The sequence below is a fragment of the Phymastichus coffea genome, unplaced genomic scaffold (assembly GCF_024137745.1).
Source record: "Phymastichus coffea isolate CEN01 unplaced genomic scaffold, Cenicafe_Pcof_1.1 PCOF00046, whole genome shotgun sequence".
Lineage (NCBI taxonomy): Eukaryota > Metazoa > Arthropoda > Insecta > Hymenoptera > Eulophidae > Phymastichus > Phymastichus coffea.
Window position 1 is genome coordinate 602290 of NW_026706857.1, and position 26592 is coordinate 628881.

General features: G+C 43.0%; 1 protein-coding gene across 1 annotated transcript; it reads right to left on the reverse strand.

Moving 5' to 3' along the window:
• LOC131664831 (homeotic protein proboscipedia) lies at positions 1–25600 on the reverse strand. The gene is made up of 4 exons (XM_058936239.1): positions 24500–25600; positions 3443–3585; positions 2187–3316; positions 1–2105 (listed from the first exon to the last, which is right to left on the reverse strand). The coding sequence occupies exons 1-4, from the start codon at positions 25047–25049 to the stop codon at positions 1487–1489; spliced, it is 2442 nt and encodes an 813-aa protein (XP_058792222.1). The 5' UTR covers positions 25050–25600; the 3' UTR covers positions 1–1486.
• Between the last annotated feature and the right edge of the window lie 992 nt (positions 25601–26592).

Below are 26592 nucleotides of genomic sequence, written 5' to 3' on the forward strand. Positions count from 1 at the left end.
TCATTACCTTTCGTCTGAAAAGGTAAGTCAAAATTCGTCAATACAACATATTTGGAGACTATCTAAATGTAATCTATGTATTGATTTATAGATCGTACCCGCTCTTCGAGTCACTGAAATTAGTGCAAAAAAAAGAGAAGATGAAGAAAACAAAACAGACGGCTATTTTCGTTAATCCTCGATTTTGATTTTTTTAGACCTTTTAACGTATAAGTAGGTGCGAAAAAGGTGGAATGCGATTTTTTCTTCCTCGCGAATATTTTTTTGCTATGTGATAATTATTGTATAGTGTTTATATGGGTCTGTATGTGTGTGTACAATCGACGATACCTTAATAATAGATTCACCTACAAAAACGCACTTTTACGTATTTTTTTATTCAAGAGTGTCCTATTTCTCACTTATCGTCTACGTGTCGATACTTTGATACTATTTACAAGAGATTTTTTTTCTGTTTTCTTCGTACGTATTATTACGTGTATAAACAACAACAGCTAGGCGTAGATAGTCAATATACAAAAGAGACGGCTCAAGACGGGCATTTTTTGTTTAACTACTAAAGGATTTTTCTTCAATTTATTTGTGTGCTTAAAGTCAGCACGCAGTTTTTCGACGATCACACGCTCAGTTTTTTCTGTATAGTACATCTGTTACCGAATTTTCACATATACACAATTGCAGCGAATTACATAAACATCTGTGTTCAGCCTTAACAACTGTAAAATAGAATATAAAGTGAAATCTAAAAAATAAAAGATTTAAATAAATGACGGTGCTGTATAAAAAAGTAATGAAAAATAAATTTGTCAATTATATACAAAGAGAATAAAAGAAGATAAACAACCGCTCGGTTATCTATAGCAACAACTATACACTCGTCGTATTTGTTTTATTTATACAACAGGCACTAGAATTACGAATATTGCCGTGATGGAATAGTAAACATATCCCTCTCTCTCTCTCTCTCGCTCATATACATGCGCACGCACGAATATGGACAACAGGATGTGCATTTTTTCAAAAGCACAAACATTATATCTACATGTCATGTGTCACACATTCGACGAAACAAACGAAAAAAGGCCATTTGCACTCTCCCTATATATGATACATGGAAAAGAGGTCCTATATTTTATAGATTTATGTATAAACTCCAAGTCTTAATGACTGCAGCTCGTGTCATTCTGTCGAGGTCAGTAAAAAGGTTTCTAGCATGGGTAATGATCGGCAAATTGCACAGTCGATCGGTCTTAAGCGACAATCGTTAGAACAACCTTCCGGCAATTATTATCGCATGAGAAAACAACGGAAAAGAAAATTGCTCCCGTCACTACTGTTGCACAGTCACTCGAACGGTGGATCACAGAACGTCACCAGGTCAGTAGAGTTCATTCAGCAGGTACTGCTCGTCGCTCCAGTCGAGCTGTTGCTGCTGTTGGCAATTATTGTTAACCGACGACGTGGCAGCGTCGTGGGATTCCTGCACTCAGCTCAGTTGGTAATACTCCGGGGCGAAGTCGTTCGCCAGATTACTCAAGAAATTGAAGTCCGACGAGCTGTTGCTGTTGTCAGTCTGCGCTTGCGGCTGTTGCTGGTGCGGCTCTTGCTGATAATAGCCGGCGAAATTGACGTAAGCGTCGGGGGCACTAGCGCCGGCTTGCTGGCCCTGAACGAGCCCGGCGGCAGTCGCGGGGAACGGGTCGGGCGACGAAGCGTAACTCGCCGGTATGCTGGATGCTTCTCCACCGTGATGTTGCTCGTAATAAGCTGCTGCTGCAGGCTGCCCACACTTGCTGGCGACTCGCTGCTGTTGCTGATAGTCCATCGTCGCGTAAGATTGGTCCGTCTGCGGCTGCATCTCCGCATAGTAGTGCTGCTGTTGTGGTTGCGGCGGTCCCGGCTGCTGGTTGCTCTGAGGGCTGACATGCGCTGCTGCGTCGCTGGCTGTCGGCGGCCGATAAGAGCCACCGGGGAGGGCGCTCGACGGGTAGCCGTAATTGACGCTGGCCGACATGTAGCCGTCGCCGCTGGCGCTGTGCTGCTCCGCCGTCGCGTACGACTGGGCAGGCGTTCCGTACCCCGCAGCATTCGCGCTTGGCATGCTTCTGTTCGACGAGAAACACATAAATTGTACGTTCGGATGTTATTTCGTAGTCGTAGCAGCCGGACCGCGCGATTGTACTCACCTTGCGTGGTAGGACGCGTGGTACGTCGCCGCCTGAGGATAGCCATTGTAGTCCGCAGTGTTGGGGTACTGGCTGTGCTGCTGGTGATACTGCTGCATCGTCTGATGATTGTACATAGACCTCGTCGCTCTGGTCTGATGATTGACTCTGCTCATCGTCTGATTCTGCCTCGTCGAGTACTGCATCTCGCCGGGATAGCTGATCCTCTGTTGGTGATAAGCCGCCGCTGCGTCCCTCGGGCAGTAGGCATTCTGCTGGTGATTGGCAATCGTTTGCGCTCTGCCAATACCGTTCCTGTAATCCGCCGTCGTCTGATACTGCTGCTGCTGCTGCTGCTGCTGCTGCTGCTGCTGCTGCTGCTGGTAATGCGGATTCCGGGTGTGAGGTGAAATCGCGGCGCCCGACGACGGCGAGCTTCTCGGTCGCTGCGTGTAAACTCCGTGCTGTTGAACGCTCAGCGGACTGCCTTGCAGCTGCACGGGAGTGCCTGGTGTCGACGACGGCGTCAGACTTCTCGCAGACGAGCCTTGCTGGCTCGGCAATGTCGGCGTCGCCACCGTGGAGTCGGGCAGGGCCAGTAGAACTCCGTTGCTGCTCACGGAGCAAATGTCCTTGACATTGGCGGACGACGGTGACTTCTTGCTGATACTGATCTGCGCGGACTTGCCGGAGTTGTTGGGACTCTTGTGCTCGGCTTCGAGCTTCACGCGCACGTCGAGTTTCTTCCCCGTTGGCGACGTCACGTCGCTGCCGTCGCGCGATCGCGAGTCCTCGTCCACTATCATCTTGTCGAACGTGCTCGACACGCTGTTCGTGCTTCCGACGCTGCTTGCTCCGTTACTGTTCGCATTGAAGCCTGTGCTGTTGTTGTTGGTCGCGCTCGGCGTGTTATTGTTGCTGGCGCTGCCGTCGCGAAGCTCGGACACGTCGTGCGTGCTGCCCACGTCGGCCACGCTCGAGATATCACAGTTGTGGCAGCTCTTCTTCTCGTCCTCGTCCAGCAGATGTTTGCCTTTTGGCTTGCTGCTGCCGTCCATGTCATCGGGTGAGCCGTCTTTGTCGTCACCGTCCTCTTTGCTTAACGTTTGACGCTTGTGCTTCATGCGACGATTTTGAAACCACACCTTCACCTGAAATACCAAGCAGATCACACGCAATTTTATGGATAGATCTGTTACTCGGTGCGGTGCACCTCAAGCAGAACTTTTCTGGGTGGACTGGTATCGCGGTATACAAAATTTCTTTTTCATACTCACCTGTCTTTCAGTGAGATCGAGAGACGCCGCGATCTCGATTCTCCTGGGTCTGCATAAATACTTGTTGAAGTGAAACTCTTTCTCCAGCTCCAATAATTGAGTGTTGGTGTAAGCCGTCCTTAACCTCCTTGGCAGGCCATTCTCTGCAAAGCACAATTTTCAACATTAGCTCTCTTGCGTTTTTTTTTAGGCAGTTTACAACTGTTATGTACCTATGCGCGTGTTTGCGCGTGTTTTTTTCCGAACGCGCTTTCGGTTTGACAACGGCTGATAGCCCGTTGTGATTAATGACTGTCCTAAGAATCACGCCTAAAGGCAAGCCTTCTTCAATCCCGAAAGTTGAGATACATATATACTATATTGTGTCAAAGAATAATCGGAGTAAAAGTCCATTCTCGCGCATTTCTCTGCCTAGACTTTACTAGGACGTTAGTGGACTTTTTCTGTTCGCTGCTCGACAATCGAAGGAAAACGAAAGTGCATCGATCCCAAGGATTTTTCCAATCCATTCCGCCAGCGCGACGGTAAGCGGTGCTGTATACAAGGGCGCATTCTACGGATACTTAACGCCTCTAGCTGGAAAGTTAGCGCTGGCTAAGTTTCTGCCTATCGTCACTGCTGTCGATGCGACCTCGCGCGCTCGCTCGCCTAATTGTTATCGGTAACCGAGAAACTTGACAAAAGCGATAACAAGAGCCTCAACAACCAAGTTCTCGTCATAGTATATTTCCCTCGTGGGAGACGGGGAGGGGGAAGACAAAGTTTACAACGCCCATCACGAAGAATACGTATAGTGATTAATTTTGTCGAATCGACAAGACATCGATCTTGTTTTTCGTGCTCGTTCTCAGAGTGTTTTAATAACGCTTGAAAGCTTTGAAGTACCTCTTTAAAGCTCGCCCTAAGCAAAGGAGGAGGAAAAAAATAAGCGTCGGTGCAATTTAGAAAGCGGCTTACGCTTGCGCGCGGCTGAAATATGTTTATATCGATTACTTATACATTCAGCGGCTAAGCCCGTAACAGTTATCCTCGGAATCTCTCTTTCTCTCTCTCCCTTCTACTTTATATATACGAGGGTTAAATTCAGTTTCCACGGCGATGCAAAGTTCCGATGGCGGGGATGTAAGAGAGGGAGAGAGAGAAAGAGGAAAAAAGGGAAGGACGAGAAGAGCTGTCAATCAAGTATCCACGCCTATCGCAAGTTTTGCTCTCTCTCCGGATGTAAGTAGAAAGGAGAGCAAGTCAGTTGGCTGCTGGCGTCTTTTTTTTTTTTTTTTTTTTTTTTTTCACGGATATTTTTTTCTTCCTGGGCGAACGAACCTGTCGTCAACCGGGTCTCTTCTTGCGGCGAGGATGCTACTCTTGGATTAGGATATCGATTGACGCGGAGGTGTTTTTTTTGCTTTCGCGAGTGTGATCGACAGGTTTTTGTCACGGATACCTCTTGTTGAAGGTTTACCAAGCATTAAGCTGCTTTTCTGTTCGCTTGGTTGTTCCTCGAATTACCTCGTTAATAGACGATTATATTTTCGTATGTGAGACTTATGAGGCTTAATCCTTAGAGCAGATAAATTAAGCGCTCTCGCGAAAAAGTACGAAACAAACACAGCTTGGAAATTCAAACAACAGAGAGCTATATACACGAGGCAGAGAGAGAGAGACTTAAGTTGGACTGACGAAAATATCAACGCGTAAATACAGTTGAGGCCGTGCGATGACGGATTGTCGGACATACGAGTGAAGAGTGACGGGAACGTGTGCGCGAGGTGAGAGAGTCGTAAAGATAGCCTGCTGCTGGTAAATTCTTGCCACGATTATCGTTGCGTATAGAGCCACATATTATTTGTTTCTTGCGCCACTTGTTTCTTAGCTTAAAATTTTCGATTCGACGCGATTGCGTTCGAGCAATTGTCGTTATCCTTGAATGAAATTGAGGGGAACTTTTTCCGAGCTTAATTTTTATTATGAGCAGCGAGTGTTTCTAGGACTCAAAATTGTCTCTTGAATTGAACTTGACTCTGAATAGTGCACTGGTCGAGCAAGTTATCTTGAGTTTTTACAAATTTACGCTTAAATTCATTAAATCCTGAGTTGAGGATTAAACGTAGAAAATTTCGATTAGTTCCATGTTTTAAGTAATTTCGCTTTTTCGATCTCGAAAGCGAATAATAACGAAGCGCCGTTTTGACAGGAACTCATACGAGTATTTCTTGCAAGAATATTTGCCTTGCCGCTGTATCACAGAACTGTCGAACAAGAGAAGACTAAAGAAAATATTATCGTACACGCGCTAAGCAGCAAGCTCAAAGATCGCTCGCGCGCCACTCTCGGCTGAAGATTTTAAAAACGATATTTCAAAGCCCCGTCGTCCTCTTGCTCGCCGTAGACGTCGCAGGCCGTCCTCTCAGCTCGGAAATCGCGCAAAAAAGAGAGCAGCTGTCAGTCAGAGTCTCACTCGGAGACATCCATCTTTTTTATCAAAACGAGCTTCGCTCGCTCTCTTGGTAATTACGCGGGCAAAAGACACTGGCGCCAAGTCAAAGTCAACCCCTTTTGCACGCTCGCCAGCGCTCCACGATCCCTACGTATTAAAACCTCCTTCTTCGCTTCGCTTTTTTTTCGTCGCAGCGCTTCACTGAAAATACATTTCTCTGTCGCGCGTTTTATTTTTAGCAGTCGCCCTGGTAGCGAGTGCGTCACGACAATACGCGCGCGACGTGGCTTTTGACGGACGAGTCGAAGTATACGTGTATATTTCGAGCTTGCGCGCGATCAAGAGTCCGAGCTTCAATCATCGACAGCGTGACGCGTTGCTGCCGTCGGCCGTCGCTGTGTTGCTGTTTTCTCAGTGCACCGTCGCTCAGTGTTTACGTTGCGTGAATGGCTTGATGTCGATGTTTTTGCTAGAACATTTGTCAGACAATGCGAAAGCTCGGGTTGGTTTTCCTGCTTGTCTCGTTTGTTCGATGATTTCTCATAACTTTGAAAAGATAGTATCATACATGAAGATTGTTATAACTATAATAAAAATAGAACTACTTTCTGTGCATACCACATGTGATTTCTTAACTAGACGTTTAGAAATTTCATTATGAGCGACTTTATAAAACAACGCACAAAAAGTTTGTAATTGATATGAAATTGCACAGGAGTAATAAAAAAAAGTTCACGTTTTCAAATGTGCAACCCACCGTTTCTATTCATTGGAAAAATTTCTGTTCCCGTACGAAATGCTTGCTGAAACAATTGCGAAAAGAGGAAAGAGCAAAATGAGAATTTGATATTATTGTTGAGGTTCGTTTTATTACGTTTATATAAGTCATATGAGGATTCCGTCGGCTGTGTATCCAAAAATAAGTACCAATTTATTTGATCACAAGGTATTAATTTTCAGGTAATTTGCGAGCTTCACTTGAATTCTTTACACGCGACTCTACGAGTTTAATTTTAATCGTTAGGATGCTTATCAAGTGGCAGAGTGGATATAAATGAATGCTTCCATTTATAACGAATGATTGCATAATAATACAATTAGTGACGAAATACATATTCATCGACTTGAATTAACGAGTGAAACATGACTTGATGCGATAAACATACACCTGCAAGTTACTTGTAACATGCATATAGATTAATTTAAAAAATGAGCAATTTTTCAGGAAACTTGTCTATCCTGCTATATAATTTCACATATACGTCGCACACAATATTAATATTACAGTGAAATCAAGACGATTCTCGGTCTCTTTTAAAAAAATATACAGTCAGGCGATGGAAATCGGCACAATTAGAGAAAAAGTAACGGTCTAAGAAAACTAAACGTCAAAAGTCAACAAACCCTGTAATTACAATTCGTTGTTCTGAAGGGAAGAAAAATGCGAGCCGATGCCACGTGAATGAAAAAAATGTAGAGCAGCAGCAGCAGGTCGGCGCGCGACTTTGCACTCTCGCAGCCGACAAAGTAGTGTAGCCGCGCGGCTCTTTGCTCGGCGCCTGAGGGGCAGGTGGCATCGTGGGGTCACCGCGGCATAATTTGTCTTTTGTTTCCCCGCGGCGAAGAGAATTTCAGCACAATGCATTGTGGAGCGACCTTCTTGACCAAACGTTTACGTGAAAAATGATGAGAGAACAGTTCGGCGCAACAAACGACGCCGAGGAAAAGAGAAAGGCAAAGGCCAAGCAGCGATGATCACCGAGCGACGACGATTTTCATGCTTCGCGTGTACTTGAGGCGGATGGTTTTTTTTTAAATTTCTTTTCCTCGATCGCGCATCCGGTAGTTTTTAATTCATACGGATGACGGTCTTCGCGTGATGAATTGTGCGAGCAATGAAAAGGGCATGATTCGAAACTCGTGCGCCCATTGTACGAGTCGGCTGACCGTGTCATCTAGTTTAAGATTACGACTAAAGAGCATGAGGGTCCAGATTTTTCCAACCAGCAGCTATGCTATTGTACATTGTTTGCAAACGTATTTTTGACGTGTGGTAACACTGAGTGATTTCATTCGGTGTGTCCGTGACATTTGATGCATGAAGAATTAAACGCCGTCCGTTTCAAATTCCGATGTATACTCTTGTGTTGAAGTCATAGATTAGCTTTTAATCAATGCCTTTGAAGCATCACTCATCAATCATTAAACGCGCACGTGTTCATCTTGTTAGTTAGCTCTTTGTCAAAGTCTGTCGCATAATTGTTAACATTGAAATTGCCAATTCAATGAAGTTTCAATCAGTGAGTTTCTGGAATTTCCACGGTTACGAGCGCAGTGCGCAGCGTCAAAAAACCAACCGATCTTTCAATTTCCACATGTCGCGCGTAAATATTTCGTACCACCAGAATGCTCAAGTTGAGTATCGAGCGTGACAAGTTGCATAACGACGTCATAGTTTTGATACGACGCACACGCTGTGCTATAACTCCCACAATTCGGAGAATTCATTGTGCACAGATATAACTTATAAGCTAAGTTTCTCAAGCTACACTCGATCACTTTAATGATTCCAAGTCGTCGCGGCGGCGGTTCAATATAAAGCCAGCGCTCGCGGGTCGCGTGCAAGGTGGGAACGTCAAGCAGGTTCTCGCTCTCAGAAAACAATAGCCCTCGCACTCTAGACTCCCAACTACTAGTCGTAGTACTACTAGGATAATTAGCGGTTGATGGCGTACAATGCTGTACAACCTAAAACGCGTCGCAATGGGAAGACTTGGCTTATTACGGATTTATGCGGGACGATGGGAACAAAACATAGCCTTATAAGCTTTGCAGTGCTTTCGAGGGAGAGAGCTGGAAAGCTCGTTATCAATTAACGCCTCCGAGAGTGTATATGTATTGCTCTGGTCTGTGCGCTGCCGCTGAGACAAGAGGAAGCGATGTGCTTTGCCCCGCTAAAAGGACCAATTGAACTAACGATCGGAGATTTATGGACTTGCCCGGCAAAACAACGCCAGAGTGGATTTCTACGGGTTGAGCTACATTTCTCTTCTTCGCTCATCATTTTCTTGTCGGAAGGATTGTTCGTTGCTCTTCATAGATAACCTCATATCGGTTTCTCAAATTTTTCCCCGTAATATTTAGATAATTTTGATCGATATATCAATTCAAATACATTTTATTGTCCATTATTGCGATTGACATTTACCCGACAAGCTTTTATAGAGATCCGTATGCGACACTCGAATGGCATTTGTACAATGGCAATCAGATCAAATGATTTCGTGGCAATAATCTTATTGTATTTGTGTGTGGATGCTATTCGCCACACTTTATATCCGTATAATAATAATTTAAGAAATTGGTGACTTAGCATGTGAATAGTTTTGAGAAAGTGTAGTTGTCCAACGCAAGAGATGGATAAACTAGTGGCGAAAACCACATATATTCATCATTGGAAACTATATGGATACAGTAAGAACAAAGCCTGCGCGAGATTTACGTATAAAAAATTATTTACGTCGCAAGTAATTATAATCGAAAGTGACGTGAGTCACTCGCATTCTTATCCAGCTACGATCATATTTCACCTGCCGGCCGTATTCTCGAAGCTGCAGTATTACCATTTTAAAAGAGTGCCCGAGCTTATATCCTCCATCGCATAGCAGCACACCGCAATCCCGGTTATAATAACACACCACTTCCATCTCTTTAAAAGCCTGCGCCCCGAGGTATCGTTGTAAAGTGTTCTATCCTCGAGAATAAAGAGTCCAAGAAAACGAAGAAGGAACGTAGCACGAGCTAGAGGCTATCCGCAACGCGAGAAACAAAAACGGAAAGGAGGGAGAGAGAGAAAGAGAGAAAACGAGTCTCGCGGCCATGTTGGCAAGGCACGCAACCTGTGATTATATGCCTGCTACAGAAAATTGGATATGGGGTACACCACGAGCGCTGGCCGTGGGAGGAGGCGTTGCCACACGACGTCTCTCGTGTGCTTGTACAACCTGTAATCATCGGGGTGGGGCCTACGCCATTTCGGTCTATATATGCCTTGCGCACGCACGTGCGTTTTTCCCAAGGAAAAATGTTTGAAAAAGAAAGAAAAAAGAAACGTGAAAGCAACCAGCTGGACGTTGAACTTCAAGCGATATGCTGATAGCTTACGCCGACGATCGATTTTGGCTTATCGTTTCGTACTGGAAGGTCGACGTCGCTCAAACTTTCTTCAGGCTTACGGTTGCGTTCCTTTTCTCTTCATATTGCGCGTCGATTCTAATGTGACAGCGAATTGATTTGATTGGCTGATGGCGTGACGTTAGTTACTTGTTTACAGATTTTCGGACTCGGAAAAGTATGGATAGTACTGCTCACTGACGGGCGATTTAATACATGGGTTTTATAAAAATTTAATCTCTGGAACAAATGGCCATGAGCTGATTTCCAGTTAGTACTTAAATTGTAATTTATCAGTGTGACGCGGAAACAAAGAAATTGACACACACGTCAGGAAATCAACGTTGTATTACCTTATACTGTGAAAAACGGTTTTTCTTTTCAAACAATGAGATTCGTTTTCGAGATTAAAACTTCCCTATTTTTACTGCTCTACAAAAAGAAGTGTAACGAGCTTTTTCCAAATTTAAACTTCAAAAGTCACAGCCATTCAAGATTCAAGCAAAGATTAAAAAAATTCAGCCTCGGCCCGTCTCGAGCGAACCGAGAAGAAGCGGACAAAAAAAAAGCTGAAGAGAAAAGTCGCGACAAAACGAAGAGCGAATGACTCGTAAGTCTCGGTCTGATACAGAAGCGACACGCTCGCGCTCTTGGGAACAGAAAAGTCTCGGGGCCGAAACTTTCCCGCGCGGCGAGTCGCTCTCAGGCCGCCCGCGAAACGCAAATTATCAAGAAATTAGTTTTCACCTCTTCGCTTGCTTTTCTCTCCACGTTTTTCTTTTTCTTAAATGGCGAGGGAGAAGGGGTGGAGAGGGGGGACGAAAAAAGCTGGGAATCTCGAAAGAAGAAGTTTTCCGTGAACAGGGTGTGAGGGGTACGGGGAAAAAAGGAAGGTTATTCGCCCTCTTCTCGAACGAGATTGATTTTGTTATATACGTCTCTGATGCGAGAGAAAGACGAGAGCACTTTACGATTAAAGTCGCTCGGGCTTGACCGAATTCTCCATAAAGTAATTGCTTTTGTTAATCATCCCAGTTGCTATGGGATTGGCCTTAGTTGTAAGTTTAACGCCTGCTTGAAAAGCAAATTAGATGAAACAATTCTATCACCGGATGACACCGGAGCTTAGACTTTGATTGATATCAGTTTACTCAATCTAATTCTTCGATCTTTTATCAATTAGCAAACGACCTTAGTATTTATTTATTGGGTAAAAAGATGTTTTCCATAGAAAAATTCACAGAGCTGCAGTCAATATTTCTTCAAAGTAGGTAAGTTATACTACGGTAAAATTGATCAATTGATTTAGAAAATGACATTATAAAATGCGGACCACGGGTGAGAGCGCAATGTTTTTGTGCGATCGACAATGTTACGAGAGGAAAGATTGCAATATAAACGTGTCCAAAGTCTTTCCTTTATAAATCTCGCGGGGCTGAAATAGCCGGCGCGTAAACCGCAGATAAATCCTAGGTGGCGTTGGCGAAGGCGCGAAAAGCCAGAAATAAATAGAATAAAATAAAAGCGGGTCGCGCAGGTGCGCTTAATTATATTTATTCATTAGATCGGCGTCTGCTGCAACAGCAGGTATGTAGGAGCGCGTTATAATTCAGGCTTTTCTCGCGGGCGTCTCTCTCATAATTACGAAAGAATAGAACGAAATTGCGAGACACACGGGGTGTCGGAAAGAAATGAGATTCGGAAAGAGAAAGGGGTAGAGCGCTGAGGTCGGAGCAATAAAAAGAGGGCGGTTTTAGAAGCAGCAGCCTGCATGCACACACTTATTCCTTGCCGCACACGCGCGTGGAAGAAGAGAGGGTGACCCCTCGAGACGGGCGCCATGTGTATAATAATGTTAAAGAATGTTAAACGCGAGGGCGAGGCATACATTACTTGTTAACAATGCCATAAAGGACACTCGTCCCGCGGTAGCGGAGAGCCCGCGCCGCCAGAGAAACTCAAGATTTACGAGGCTCCTTTTATATTCAAGCGATTCTTACGTACGTATAGCCCTCTCTCTACCACCTAGTATCACGCACGGGTCCGAGAGGGTGTCGTCGAGCGGACTCTGTGTATATCCCTTTTGTCAAAAACAAGCCGCCTTTTTCTTCGCTCGCGCGCTATGAATCCCTAAGTGGCCAGCGCAACGCCGCATAAGCAATTCTTACTTCGAATAATTCCAATGGACTCTCTTTCTTTCTTCTGCATATACACGGATTCATGATGGTTATTAGCGGAAAAATAAGGGGGGTAATGACGACGAACGCGACTTCGTCAAGTTTGTAGCTTGTCAAGTATGTCAGCTCGAATTAACGCGCCAGAAGCTTAGCGAACGCCTATATGTTTTGTTATTTTGCGAGCACACGACACTCGTGCAATTTACTTGTTGGTAGTTTAATTAAATCTAACGTTGATTGATTAGATTTTAATAGCCGAATGCGGTCACGGATGTATCTAGCTTTTGAGTTGTAAGGAGCAAACGTAAACAGTAGAATTGTTGTTTATTCGAGCGTTTAAATCGTTTAGATTGAACCGTGAAAGCGATAAACAGGACAGCTATATCTTTTGGTATCTGAAATTTTAATATAAAACAATCAAAGTGCAATCATAAGCGGTGTTAAAGTGCTCGGTTGGCGGCGATTTGGTCCGAGAGTACACCGCAGAGCTTTCGTAAGCAAGCTCGAAAGGCAATAACTTAGCACCCTTGCCGAGAGACGCACTTCACCCCTCCGTGATAATTGTTTAAAGCGACCACCTAACCCTTTTCGTCCTCTAACTGAGTGTCCGCGAATATAACCGAAGCTTGATTAGGGTCCGGCAAGTTCCAGCCCGAAAAACCCTTAAGGAGCAGGTGTTGTTTTGCTGTTCTACGCGGCGATTTATCGCCATATCGAGTACTGCTATTGCTATTTCTTTTCTACCGTCGGAGACTTTGTATTCGCGATACAGTTAAATAAATAAAAACCGAATTCCATATTTGTTGAGCACCGAAACAACGAGACATTCTAGACATTCTAAATGTTGCCAAGCAATAACAACTGAGGCGAAGTAAAACGAGGCAAATGTCAAAATTAAGCTAAAAAACCAAGTGTCCGATTTAAAATTCAAAATGTCTTAAAAGCGAGGCGGAGGTCGCAGCGATTCGTTATTTGAGGACGCAGAGAAGAACGCTGTGGAAAATGATACTTGTAAATCAGATGGCGAGGAAAGAAGGCTCCGTTCTCTCGTCTCTCGAGCATAGAATACGACAATGGATAAGGTTTTTGGATGGCCTCCAGAAAGTATGGCTGTGTGAATGTGAAAACGAAGGAATATAAGAGAGAGGAAAAGAGGCTGCGATAGCGAGCAAATAATAGGGAAATGATTTGCTCCTTGTTAGATAAAGACTCTTCGGAGGGACTCGCGTGAAAAGAAATATCGCCCTCCCCTACTCTACTCGAATGAAAGGAAACGAACGAACGCTACCGCCCAAAGCCTTTTGGCGGCTTGCTCGATTAGGAGTTAAATAACGCGTTCCGGAATCGCGAGCACTTTGTTATACTTCGACGAGCACTAACCCTGCAAATCGTCCGCGGGGGATTTTTTCCTTTCCGCGCTCAGATTTCATTTCGTTTCACACTTTTTTTTACATGACGTTTACGCTTATAAATGATTAATTTGGAAATGAACTATTTTTCTCAATAAAATCAAATGAAAATTCACCGACAGAGAGATAGAGAAACTTTGGGATTTAAACATTGGTGTGGAAGTGACGAGCGAAACGCACACCTATAAGGGGCTTCTGTACCTTTTTGCATCGTCACTTTTCATCGCTTTCTGTACACACATCTGTATTTCTTGCCCTTCTACCACAAGCGTATTCCAATCGCGTTTCTCGACTATTGAACTTTTCAACACAGCCAATCAATATTACCAAAAATGTTTCGTACCGGAAATTAATTCTGCATTTAGTACGTACATTTACTTAATTCGGTTTTTACTCAATTTTATCTACACGAAGAAAAATTTACCTGTAAAATTTACAAAGATGATTAGGATAAAGATTACGGTGATGTATCATAATCCAGAGATTAGAGAAACGAGTCTATACAAATTAAAGCGTCTCAGGACAATATTTACTGTGACAGTCCCGTACAAATTTTGGAGTTGGCATCGTAAAATTTTCATGTAGCTATTTAGTTTTATATGCATCAAGAATGAATAAGTTTTAATTACAACGTAAATTTTATTAAGCGAGAAATCATATAAATAAATACATTTTGAAGGTTAGAGTTATTAAATTCATCCCTTCTTGAAGAGTAAGCGTTATTTTTGAAATTATTTTGTGCAATTCCTTATGCAAATTTATGAATTATCACGTATAATTTTTAACCATTACAAGCATAAAAAATTGTTAAAAATGCTTGATCAATGTTAATCAATAAAATACAATCACTATAAAAGTATACGAAAATTAAAAAAAAATAATATAAGATCACAATTTCAAGTCATGCAAGAGTTTATATTTCCATGCGGTCGATGATACCGTGTGCGACTTTATTAAGATTTGAAATACTGAATTTTTCATGAATATTATTATTCTCAACATTTCTAAAAAATTATTTCATACTTTCACAGCTATTTTCCGTTATAAAAGCTAAAATACAATTGCAAAACTGCTGATGATAATGAAAGCAAAAAGAGTTTAGCTGCAGCGGCTGCTCACTTGACTTGTAATAGCAAAAGGAATGGGAAAAAGTCCGCGATTAGCAATATAAAATTTACGGCAATGTCATGATAAAAATTAGAACGAATCTATATAATTTTCACGAGCTTTTTTTTGTAAATTATCAATGTTGTGAAATATTTTATAAAAACTTAACTGCACGCTTTACGTCCCTACATTAACAGTCTGTCTCCATAATTTTTTATACCCCCTCCTCGCAGCTGAAGAATTTCGATGATCATTAATATTAAATAGTTGTCCGTCAGACAGGTAACGTAAAGAGATAAAAAAAGGTGACTCGTTATTTTTATTGTCATGTTCAAATTAAAGCGTCACTTGAATAATGGGTGTTTTTCCAAGTTGTTCTAAAAGTATTTACACAAGTACAATTAGTACGGCATTCTTGTTTGTTCGCTGGTATCCTAAAGATCTATTAACAACGTAAGATGATGAATTTTCATTTTTTTCTTTCCACGGGTGGTGACATGCAGGATGTAATTTTTTTTTTTTACGAGGCTTACACATTTTTTATTCTCGCTAAACAATAAATCAAGAGAAAAGAATGAATAGAATCAATAATGTTTATGAAGTATTCAACTCAAGTTTTACTTATCCATAAAACGAAAAATGCGCTTCCGAACAAAACAAAACAAATCCGCGCTCATCAGATTCTTCTCAGCAGCGATGCCTTGGAATCCCATAAAAGTACAATTTCGCCGCGGCGGTGGCGCAAACTCAGGGGTGGCGGTGGTGGCGAAAACAAGCAAGCGGGCGAAACGAATAAAAGCATCGCCTCCGAGACTACGACGACGACGCGTATAGCCAAAAAAAGCAGAGAGAGCAAGAGAGAGAAAGAGAGGAGGGAGTCCGGTAGTGGCGATCATCAATCAGAAAGGCGCTCGGCCGTCGGTCAGCGCGCGAACTTCGCACTCGGACGATTCGCCGAGTCACGCTTAACCGCCTTGCCACGTGTATGTGTGTGTATAGATAGCTGCGCGCATACTATGTGCAACTCCCGCCCAAAAAGATCGATCGCCACCAAGTGTGTGCCGCTGCTGCACACGCGGTGGCACAAAACCATTCAATATTCGGCCTGTAGCATCACATGCCAGTCGATATTCACTCGGTGTGTGTGTGGCTTCTGATTTTTTGTTGTCGCTATGGTGACTGCTACTCTTTTTAGAATGCCAGATGTGGGTGGCGAGAGAGAGAGAGAGAAAGTTTATTTTTGTTGTGGGCTTGCGAGAGAACCGATAATTGCATTATCTCGGCTTTAGAGCTGTCAACGCTTTTTATTTGCTATTTTCTTTTTTCAATTTTTTTATTTTTTCAAACGAGTGCGATGTTTTTTGACAGTTTGATTGATTCGTTAGATTTTTATTTAAAATCGTGTCATTCGTAATTTTTTTGTGATTATTATTCCAAGACTCCTGTGGTATTTAAAAATTATTCGAGAAAAATTCTGAATACCGTTTAAATTTTTTCCAACGTTCTATTAAAAAAAATACGTCTAATAGTTTTTTCTTTAATTGATATAGTATTAAACAATGTGCAACTTTCTCCGTTATTAAACGCGATAGTTCGCACGGCCTTTGTAAATTGCCGCGAAAATTTGTGTAAGTAATATTACAGCACCAATTGCAACTGCCAGTAGTGGGGAGTCGTAAAAAAAAACTAGGAGAAAACTCGATATTACTAGGTAACCTACAAAATCTCTCGCGGCAATTTCTTTTCCTAACGGCGCTGCTGCTGCAGCTGCAGCTTGGCGTATTTTTGCACGCTTATCTTTCGCAGCGACATAGAAAGCCTTCGCGCGGAAGATCGTGCGCGAGTAGCATATCACGGTGATTGCACTCTCTGTAAGTTGTAATCGCTTCGCCACGCTGTACCTACGAAACGTATTTCTCTCCACGGCTACACTTCCGCGGCGAACTTGTAAGTCCCACAGGCCTCCTCTCCTGATAAATCATCTGCGGCCGCGTATAATCTCGCCGCGTCTTTTTTTCTTCGTCTCGCGAGCGAACGGCCAACCAAGAGAGAGAGAGAGAGAGAGAGAGAGAGAGGAAATTAAAGAGAAGGAGAAAGTTAGAAAAAGAGAGACATGGAAGTGGAACTCGAGCATTTATTAACGAAATCTCCCTTGAAATGAAGAAAAGAGGGAGAGAGCTGCGAGAAAAAGAATGAAAAATTGAAGGGAAGCAGGAGTGTAGCGGCGTGACCGTGAGCTGCAGCAGCAGCTCGTCTCGGATTTGCTTGGCTTTCTTTCTCGGGACCCGTGTAAATAGGCGTGATTTCAATATTTTTCTTCGAGAAAATTTTAATAAAGCCGCGCGCTCACCTTCTTGACTGATGCGCGCTATAGTCAAAGGCTTTCTCTCGTGAGTATTATTAATGAGCATTTAATCATCATCGTCGAGCTTGATGTTTTTAAGATTTCTATGTAACACTTTATACGAAGCACGGGAAGGGCTGTTCATTGCCACTGACGGCTTTTTATAATATTATTGCTAGATTTAACAACAATTTTCATGCAAATCGTAGGCGACATGAATTTAAAAAATGACCTCGCGTCACAATATGGGAGTGTAATTCAAAATTCATAACAACGCAATCCAGAGAATGTTTTAATTTCCGGCAAAAGCGCTCGAAAAATTTCTAGTTCGCAATCTTCGCAACGCAGCGGCACTTCAAAACTCGTCGAATTAATTATGCCCATACATCAGCAAAACAGCAAAACTTTTGCCCCTCGTTCTCTTTCTTTCTCTCTTTCTCTTTCTGCAATAAAGCCCGAGAGTTTGAAAAATTCGCGCGGCACACGCGAACGCGAATCTCGCGCACAATGCAAAGTCCCTCGTCACGCCGCGATCAAAAGCGCGCGGCGGCTAGCTCAATCTCTCTGTGCGCGCCTTACGCTTGTTATACACCTTTGTACGCGTACACACATACACACACATATATATATACATATGTAGCGACGTCGAAAGGTACAATTTTGACAGCTGCCGTCAGCCTGCGTGCACGCTGCGCGATTTCTTTTTCCTTTTACCTACGCGCTGATGAAAGTTGCTGAACGTGAGCTGCCTTTTCAATTCGGGCATATTCAAAATTGATTTGCCAGAGCTGCTACTGCTGCACTTGGGTGGTTTGAGAAGGAGGAACGATTTCGAGGGCATTTTCCGGGGTCTTCTGCTTGGAACGATCGACTTTTATGGATTTTTATTGATTTGACGAGAGCGAATGACTTTTTTTTTGAAAGACGCGATCGCCGAGTTATGATGTTAATAAAACTTTACAATTTTGAAAGTAGCTACTTGAATATAGGGTTGAATTTGTGATGGAAGTTTTGTTTTGGAGGGAAACTTTATCTGATCGCTATTCGAAATGAGTTTTGTTCACAAAAATTCTTAGTTTGATTATTGAATATACATCAATTAAGGAATCCACATGAAAAACTTTACGAGCGAAATGTGTGTATAACGAGAATGTGTAACGACAAGTCGTAGCAGGAATATTAAAGAGTGTCTAAGAAGTATGGCCTCGGCAAGCCATTAAAAATAAAATTTCACAGTTCAACTCTTAGCGAAAACTCGACGTCAGCGCGTCGCCTCTCTCTGCGGTCTTTTCGTCTAGAGAAGAGTTTTGAGGGACCGCGCGAGGGTCGCCAGCAAAACTGCGCGCGGCCGAGGGGTCGGTTAGGAATGCCTGCGGGGTAATTAGCTAAGGCCAAGTGCTGAAAGATTCTCTGTTGGCGGTGCTCGCTTTAGCCGAACTTTATATACATTTTCGCGCGGCGGTGGCAGCGTTTGGCGGCGGCGGCGGTAAATGTCAAGAGCTCGTAAAAACGACCAACTGATAATAATGTGCGAGAAGCGTGAAGTCTGTTTGTTTTAATTGGCTCTGAGTGGAAGATATGAATCGCGGAGATGAATGGGAGAACATCTGATATGAATTTACTTGCTGGAAAAACGTGTTGATTCAATATTAGTATTGACGGGTGATCGCACCTTCCCATTAAGTGACAATGCTGTCGTCGCTTTTATGAATGCATGCCTATGCGCGTGTGAGAGTTTCAAGAATTAGAAAACACAGCGTGTGAGATAATAGTGAGAGTGAGTGGAAAGTCGTCAGCTTATTTAATCAAACTTTGTTTTACGGTTTAATTCTGTTTATTTACGGTAGATTTCGCGAAAAATGCTCAATGTTATCCATGAGTCGTGTAAGTAACGAGGAATAGGAACATGGTGACAGTGCACCCTTCCAAGCAATAATAGAAAGCAGCAATGTCTCGTGGCTAGCTAAACATTGAATCTGGACCCCCCTCCCCCCCGTCGTGCATATTGTGTTTTCCCTGTGGATTTTAACACCTACTTCTTCATCTATGTTTTTTATGGGTTAACTTTTAAGCGCTTGGCGTCAGGCGTTTTGTCTCGTGTCATGGCTTCCGCTCGTCGTTTTGCCTGGCTGCTTGGACATTTGCATAGAATTATTATTAACGCCGCGGTGCCGCCGCCGCCGACGTTCTTGGCATCGTCGACGATCCTCTCTTTTTCGAGGTGAGTGAGAGGCAGGAGAGAAAGCGATGCAGACGAAGATCCGCTGCCGATAGATTTTGATTAATGATCGCAGTGGCGGCGGCGCGATCGTACGAAACAAAAGGGGAGGAAACAAGACAATTATTTTCTCGAAACTATTCCACTTTCTTAATTTGTTTCGTCAAAATTTCTTTTTTTTCTTGCTTCCTTTCTCAGAGCGAGCGCTGAGTGTTATTAATCGTTTGCTATATGTTTCAACGAGTGCGTTATATAGCCTTCGAGTGAAGTTGGTGCGCCTGCGCCTTATATAGCGTGCAATTTATAATTCTGAATATGGTAAAGCGAAATTAAAAAAAGAAAAACGATAAGCGACGCTGCCCAGGCTTCAATCATCTCATACCGCGTGCGTGAGCATCTTTTTGACAGCATATATTCGCGTTTACGTAATTTGGCATTTGCGGCTTTGACCTCCAAGTTTATCATAAGGTATTTAGTGTTACATTGGCCTTCAAATAAAATACGTATCTCACGCACATTTCCGTGCTACACCTGAAGCAAAAATAAAAAAGAATGCTTAATATCGCGCGTCGCGACAATTCACTACCACATCGCGAATTTCGTTTCATTTTCATCGGAAGTGATTTTTTAAGAGCTTCTGTTATTTTAAATGCACGACGAGGGGGAGTCCTGTCTCCTGTCTGTGTGTTCATCTTTTTTATTTTTTGGTTACCGCAGTTTCTTAGCCGTAAGATACCCTATATACCCAACCCCCGTCAAGCACGAGGTCGGAAATCGCGTGGTGGGTTGTGGGAGAGAGCGTTTTATGGCGGCCCATTTGGCGCGACAACGAGCGTGGAGAGGAACAAAAAGTTCTGCTTTTTTTTAGTAGATCGGAGTGAACGGGCGCACAGATTTCCTGTTCCGCATTATCAATTTGTTATCCTCGTCGTGTTTATTGCACATGCCTCCTTCCCCCCTCCGCGCGCGAGAGAGAGAGAGAGAGAAAGAGAGAAAGAGAGCTTTATTCCACGCCAGATGGAATTTTCAAACGGAAAACAGAAGCCAATGAGATGCATCTTTTATTCACGAGCTTTGTGGCCAACTTCTCCGTCGCGATGGTTATCGCTCTCTCCTGATGTGTAATGAGTTAACTTCGACGAGACGCTAACACGACGAGGTGAAAAAAGTAGCATAATAACTAATAATGGCTTTATCTTTTTTAATGAATTAATATTTATAATTGTGTAAGGAAATTTCTCATCTTAATAATAGATTTTCGAAGTTCGTCTGTTATTCAAATTAGAAAAATGCCATGCAATATGCAGCGATTTTCATTGTCTCAAAAAAATGTATTTATTAAGCTATACACTGACAATAACTTTGGGTAAAAATGGCGAAAGAAACATGCTTATTAAGTTTTTTAACGAATCAATTATGTGAAATGGTATGTTAAGAAAATTCTCGTTTTGATTATAGAATTTCAATTGTTGTTTACTATTGAAATTGGAAAAATGTCCTTTCCTCGTGAAAAATTTATTTATCGTGCTTGTTATGCTGACGAGCGCACTTTACTGCAAGTAAAAAGGGTATTATATATGATCCGTGAAGGGCATCGAGCTGTCCAGTATGATTTAGACGGCCGGACACTGGATTTGGGTCCAGCCAACCAAGAACAAGATAACTCGGTCTTTGCCCCAGGCTCTTGGTGGTACCTGACCTTTTTTATCAGTCGATTTCGGTATACTTTGCTACGTATAGCACTTGTCAAATCAAGATCGAACGATTTGTTGTAGTAAACCGAGTTTGTGTATTCACAAAGTAGTTTATTTATTCTGTATTTCAATCAAGTTTGAAGATACTGAATGTCGTAATAAATCGAAAATTACACTTTCAATAGCATTGACTAAAAGAAATCTTGTCAAAATGTACTGCTATAGTTATTTGATAATTCAAAGTCCATCAGATGTCAAAGAGCGAAGACGATAAATCTAACATTTCTCAAAATTTTCACACCATGTCTCAACTGATAAAATCTCAAACTCGACAACAAAATACGCCTTATCTTTGGAGCGTATCCTGGTGCCTGTTCTCATACAGTCAGGCATACGGTAACGTGTGAATCGTGGTAAGTGGTATAATGAAGATTCCGTCCCCCGTTATGTAATATACGTAAGTATCATTACGATGCTGCTAAGATTAATTTTGCTCGAGGAAACTTGCAACGCCTTTTCCGAAGTGAGGGCTCGCACACACAAACACTGGCGCGTGAAACGAGGGTAAGTCGGCCCAAGAAAGGAGACTTTCACTCCCTTGGGACCTCGCGCAGGGGATTAATTGACACATCGGCGGCGTGCCGAGGCTGCTGTTCTGCCGCTCGAGCCTCGGTGACTGATGAGACACCACGAGGCGCCAAAGGAAAAACGCAGCCTTTTTTGTAGCGCTGGCAGGTCAACAGTTGGGCGAAGTAACGCTACGGCTGCCTGCTTGATTAGATGCCGTGACGTGGGCGATCTTCGGGACTCGATATTGGGGATGTGCTTGAGCGGTATTTGATACCTCCGCAGGGGATGACACTCTATTTGTATGAAGATTTGTTTCGTTTGATTAAAGGAGGGTTACATGCCGATACTTCGTTTAGTTTACAATGACCTGATCGGCTAGACTGATCGTTTGATGAACGCTCGATTAGCCCTGATCATCGCAGCGTTGGTTAACATCTCGAAATTAGACTCAAGCTTAGACTGAGAATTAAGCCGCAAAGTTGTAGTTTTATCGAGATTTAATCAGTAATTTAATTTAAAATGCATACATTTTTTCGCCATCTTTTTATGAAGCAAAGACGTTAAAATTTGAAATTTATAGCGAATCATAATATCGCATGCTTCTTTAAAACGTCAAATTAATCAGTTGAATCAATATTTAACATCAAAACGTGTTATTTCATCTTCGCACTGTACGTTTGTCGAATGAATTTGCTGACGTCCACAAATCAAACAATTAACTGTAACCTCCACACATCGCCGTCACTTCTGCCATTCGTGCGAGAAGAAAAGCAAGCAACGAAAGAGGAAAGGAAAGGAACAGAGTCGCAAATCAAGTTGCTGCCCCTGGTGCGATTTGCTCGCGAGAGATAAGAGACAAGCGTACGCGCACATATATGTGAGAATAATGGCTGTGGCAAACGGACGCTCAATTTACAGATGATTCTGCACGATGTAAACGCTTAATCTTAGGCGCGGCGTGCGACGGACTCGCGGGCCGTTAAATCGCGACCCTCGTGCCCCATAAACTTCCCCCCGGAGAGAGCGAGAGAAGTCCGGCCCGGGCGAGCGCGCGCGCGTTTCAGATTTATGGGAGCTCGATGCCTCGACAATAGCCAACAAGTTGCCGGAAAACGATCGCCCCAATACGTCTATGAAGTGCCGATGCGAGCAAACCATCCACCGAATAGAGAGGCCGCACGACGATTTATAAGCTATGTCAGCTTCAAACTAGGTTGAAGGCTATATAAGTGCGCTTGCGTTATGGATCATTATTGAGAGGCTCTTGTTCTATAATTTCTGGCATTCATATCTATGTTTCGATTGTTTTCAATGGTTTTCAATAGATGATAGCTTCTCTAAATGAGTTTAATCAATTCACAGCTCATTTTCAATGTTTCATGCTTATTTCAATCTATGTTTCCTATAGTTTCATTGCTTTCTTGTTATTGAGGAAATTGAAAACAAAATTTGAATATAAAATCTTGAAGGAGATAATAGATATGATGAAAAATAAGCACATTGATAAAGCTTCATATAATAACGTAAAAACAGGAAAATTTAGTTGTATCATTGAGTGAATTCAAATGAAGTCAGCATTGTGAAATTAATGACACTACAAGATGTCAGCTATAAAAGCTAATAGATACAAACAGTTTCGACAGCGCCCACAGAAAGCCCATAAACCTCTCTCTTGCTCTCTCTAGCAACCCTCAAGCTGTCTCCACATGTCGAATTGGCAAACTCATTCGAGCTTACCACCGAAATCTATTATACCTTACCGCGTGTTGGAACCCTTTTACTTTTCGTATGAACGGGGCAAACCTTCAAACAATTCCGCAGAAAAGTCATTAGCGCCAAAATGCCGGAAGCCTTCTGAAAATACTGTAAAAGGATAATAATTCATCCGACGGCGACGGTAGCTAGACACATGTGCACGGCAGATTTTTCTCAAAGTTTTCACGAGTCTTTTGATGAACTCACCGCGTGTTTGCAAATCCCCCATCTCTTGCTCGCAGATGCATTTAAAAGGACCAGCAAACAACGAATGAGTGAACGAATGAATGAGAATTGTCATTAGGCTGCACGCGCTTAAGCGGCCACCCTGTGGAGGACTACAATGATGAAGAGAGAGGGGCCTAATGAAGTTGTCGTGGAATAGAACCTTAACTGACGGGCAACTCGATAACAATTGGCTCAATAATATCGATTTGCTACCTATTGCTTTCATTCACTGCGGTTAATCTTGTGATTGGACGCGTGTGCGAAAATTTTATTTATCTGATTACGAGTAGACTTTTCTTTTGTTTGCTGATTTTTTTGTTTGGTTGGTTGACAATTTGCCTCCCCTTCCATTCAATGTTTTTACCGAGTGCAATGATTTCAAAAATGATAATAGAAAAATCTATCATTTAAAAATGACTTTTTTATAATGAGACAGGACTGTATCCATTTGGACATACCTTCCAAGTAGAAGTGGTTTTTTGTGCTGCGCTAAGTTTGGACTAATCCGCCAGTACCTTAGTGCAAGAACTTTTTGCAGACCTATACTCGGTTATCTAACATTGTTTATTTTTATTGAATAAATTTTTCCGTATATTTGAATACTTGTGGATAATTTATTGCATTACATTTCATTTTTAAGAAGCTTTCGGTATTTTACAAGATTCTTTAACGATTTCTTGTGGTTATATTCATAGACGATAAATTTTTAGTGAGTATTAGTGCTATTCATTTGATCTACGATCTACGGTATTTTAACTGATGTATTTCCAATAGCACACTCCATTATTTGACGATTTCTCTTCATTACTAGGACAAGTTGAAGTGTTGATAAGTAAGTATTCTTTTTTACTTATCGGCAAGTAAAGATTAGTTAAGCAAGCGATAATGACCTAAAAAATGGTGTCCCTCATTGTGAACTAACGAGGAAACGAAATTAAAAGAAATTACCTTGCTGACTGCTCTTCCTCGTGGTCTTCTTCTCCTTCATCCATGGATACTCGGGCACATTAACACCCGAGGCATCCTGCACAGCGTGTGGATCCATCATTCCATGATAGCTCTGATGATGCGAGCCAGGACTCAGGGGACCAACGGAAGCAGCAGCGGAAGCCGGCGAATGTTGAACAACTGGGCCGTCGGCAGCCATCATGAATTCTGCCATGGAGGGTTGGCTGCTGATGAAGCCCGTCTCGGCGACAACGGCGGGCGGCGGCGGCTGGTCCATCGGTGGCGGTTGCGGCGCCACCGCGGCCAGCCAGAACGCGCCGCCGCCAGCTTCGGTAGCCAGGACGGCCGGCGGTGTCGGCGACCTCGTCGTCTTCACGGACTCGATGTTCGCCGGTTGTTGGACCTGATGCTGATCAACGCCCGCGGCCGTGCAGCCGTAAAACTGTTGCTGCTGCTGATGGTGGAGCTGCTGTTGATGCTGCTGGTGGTGGTGATAGGGATTGAGGCCGACGGCCAGTGGCTCCTCCGCGATGCGGTGAATGCCGCGCATCAATTTTTATGTGCTAACGGCGCGTAGGGCGAAAGCTGCGACGGGGACTTTAACGTGACTGCCTACGCCATCTCCGCGAATAGACGATTGTCATTGTACACTTGGCATTTCGAGGCACTGCCTAGAGGAGTTACTTGGCTCGGAGCGCAATCAGTATCGGCATAGGTGCTGCACTCGGTCACACATCCAGTTCGCGCACTTGTTCAACTGTTCTTTATAACTGGTCAACGATGACACTGCTGCCGTAAGGATCGGAGTAGCAACAACAAGGAGAAGGTAGGCGAAGCGACCTACGCGATGGGCACGTTACACCCGCATGCCGTATCACACTCGACTCACGCCGTTGTATCGTGCTGCTGACTGCAGTGTCTCTCGGAGAGCGCGGGTATCCGATGGAGAGTACAGCGGCACGAGCGCGAGAGCGAGCGCGCCTCTCGCTGTCTCTCGCGTGGCGGCGAGCAGTAGCAGTCACGTGAGGTCGGGTAGGAGCCAATGGGCGTCCGGTAACGGGTGCGGCCCTCCCGACGTAGGCGGCGCGCGCTCTCAGGAGGACTCGCGCACTATCCAACTGCACATCCGCGCGCCTCCACTGCATTCGGTCGACTACGCGGTTTGAGTTAGCAGACACCGTGTGGGCGGGTACCCGCTTGCCGCCTCGAATGCCTCACCAACGCGAGAGAGAAAGCGGTGGGGATATCACTGTCACGTGCGCGCCGCATCCCTGGCGTACAGCATCTATATGTGCTATAGATTTTCGTGCGATTGTATGTATGCGGTCATGATGCTCGATTTTTCGACCTGCAGGTATATTGTGACACGGTGGATACAATGATTTTTTGTTTTTTGTTTTTCAAGACATGTATTTCACGATGCAAGTTACTGAGTTGCAAGTAGACGTAATTCAGAATTAAGAATGTTGGTAGCAGATGATAAGCTGGTGTGTTTGCTGGAAGCTATATAAGATAAAATGAGAGTTGTTATTGATTTTTCAACATTTTTTAATTTGAGGAATTTAAACAGCGTTCAGGACTATGTTGTGTATAAGTGTTTCGTAACAATTAATATGAAATAACAAAATTCTACTCACAAATGGAGCCCTTAGATGCCATACAGTATTTTGATTTTATTTTGAACCCAGATCGAGTTTTATGTACGTTATTGTATGCCGCTAAAATTTAAAATATCGTCAAAAGTCTATTTCAATTTTTGGTCTTTTCTTTGACAAATTTTCTTCGTATATTTGAAATGCTTCGCAATGCAAACCAATATTTATGGTAACCAAAATTGTTTGATATTTTGGAAAAATGTTGTAAAATCAAATCTTACTTTAAGATGAGATATTTAAAAGAAAACAAGTTATAAAAATCTTAAAAATATTCAAAAGTTATAATAAGAAGTTATAACATTGAATGTTATGTTTGATAATAAATTTCTTTCTCTGTATAATAAGTTAAAAAATCTTTTATTAAAGAGAATTTATATCGAAAACCATAAGCAATGTCCAGGAAACTGTCGAAAATAAAAAAAAAACAGTTCAAAAATG

What these genes read in the sequence shown, in the direction of transcription:
- LOC131664831 (XM_058936239.1), bottom strand. Translation starts at nt 25,049, where the DNA reads ATGCGCGGCATTCACCGCATCGCGGAGGAGCCACTGGCCGTCGGCCTC. An exon ending in TCGATCTCACTGAAAGACAG is followed by an intron (nt 3,317 to 3,442) that starts GTGAGTATGAAA and finishes TTGGTATTTCAG; the next exon opens with GTGAAGGTGTGGTTTCAAAA. An exon ending in CACGCGTCCTACCACGCAAG is followed by an intron (nt 2,106 to 2,186) that starts GTGAGTACAATC and finishes CTCGTCGAACAG; the next exon opens with AAGCATGCCAAGCGCGAATG.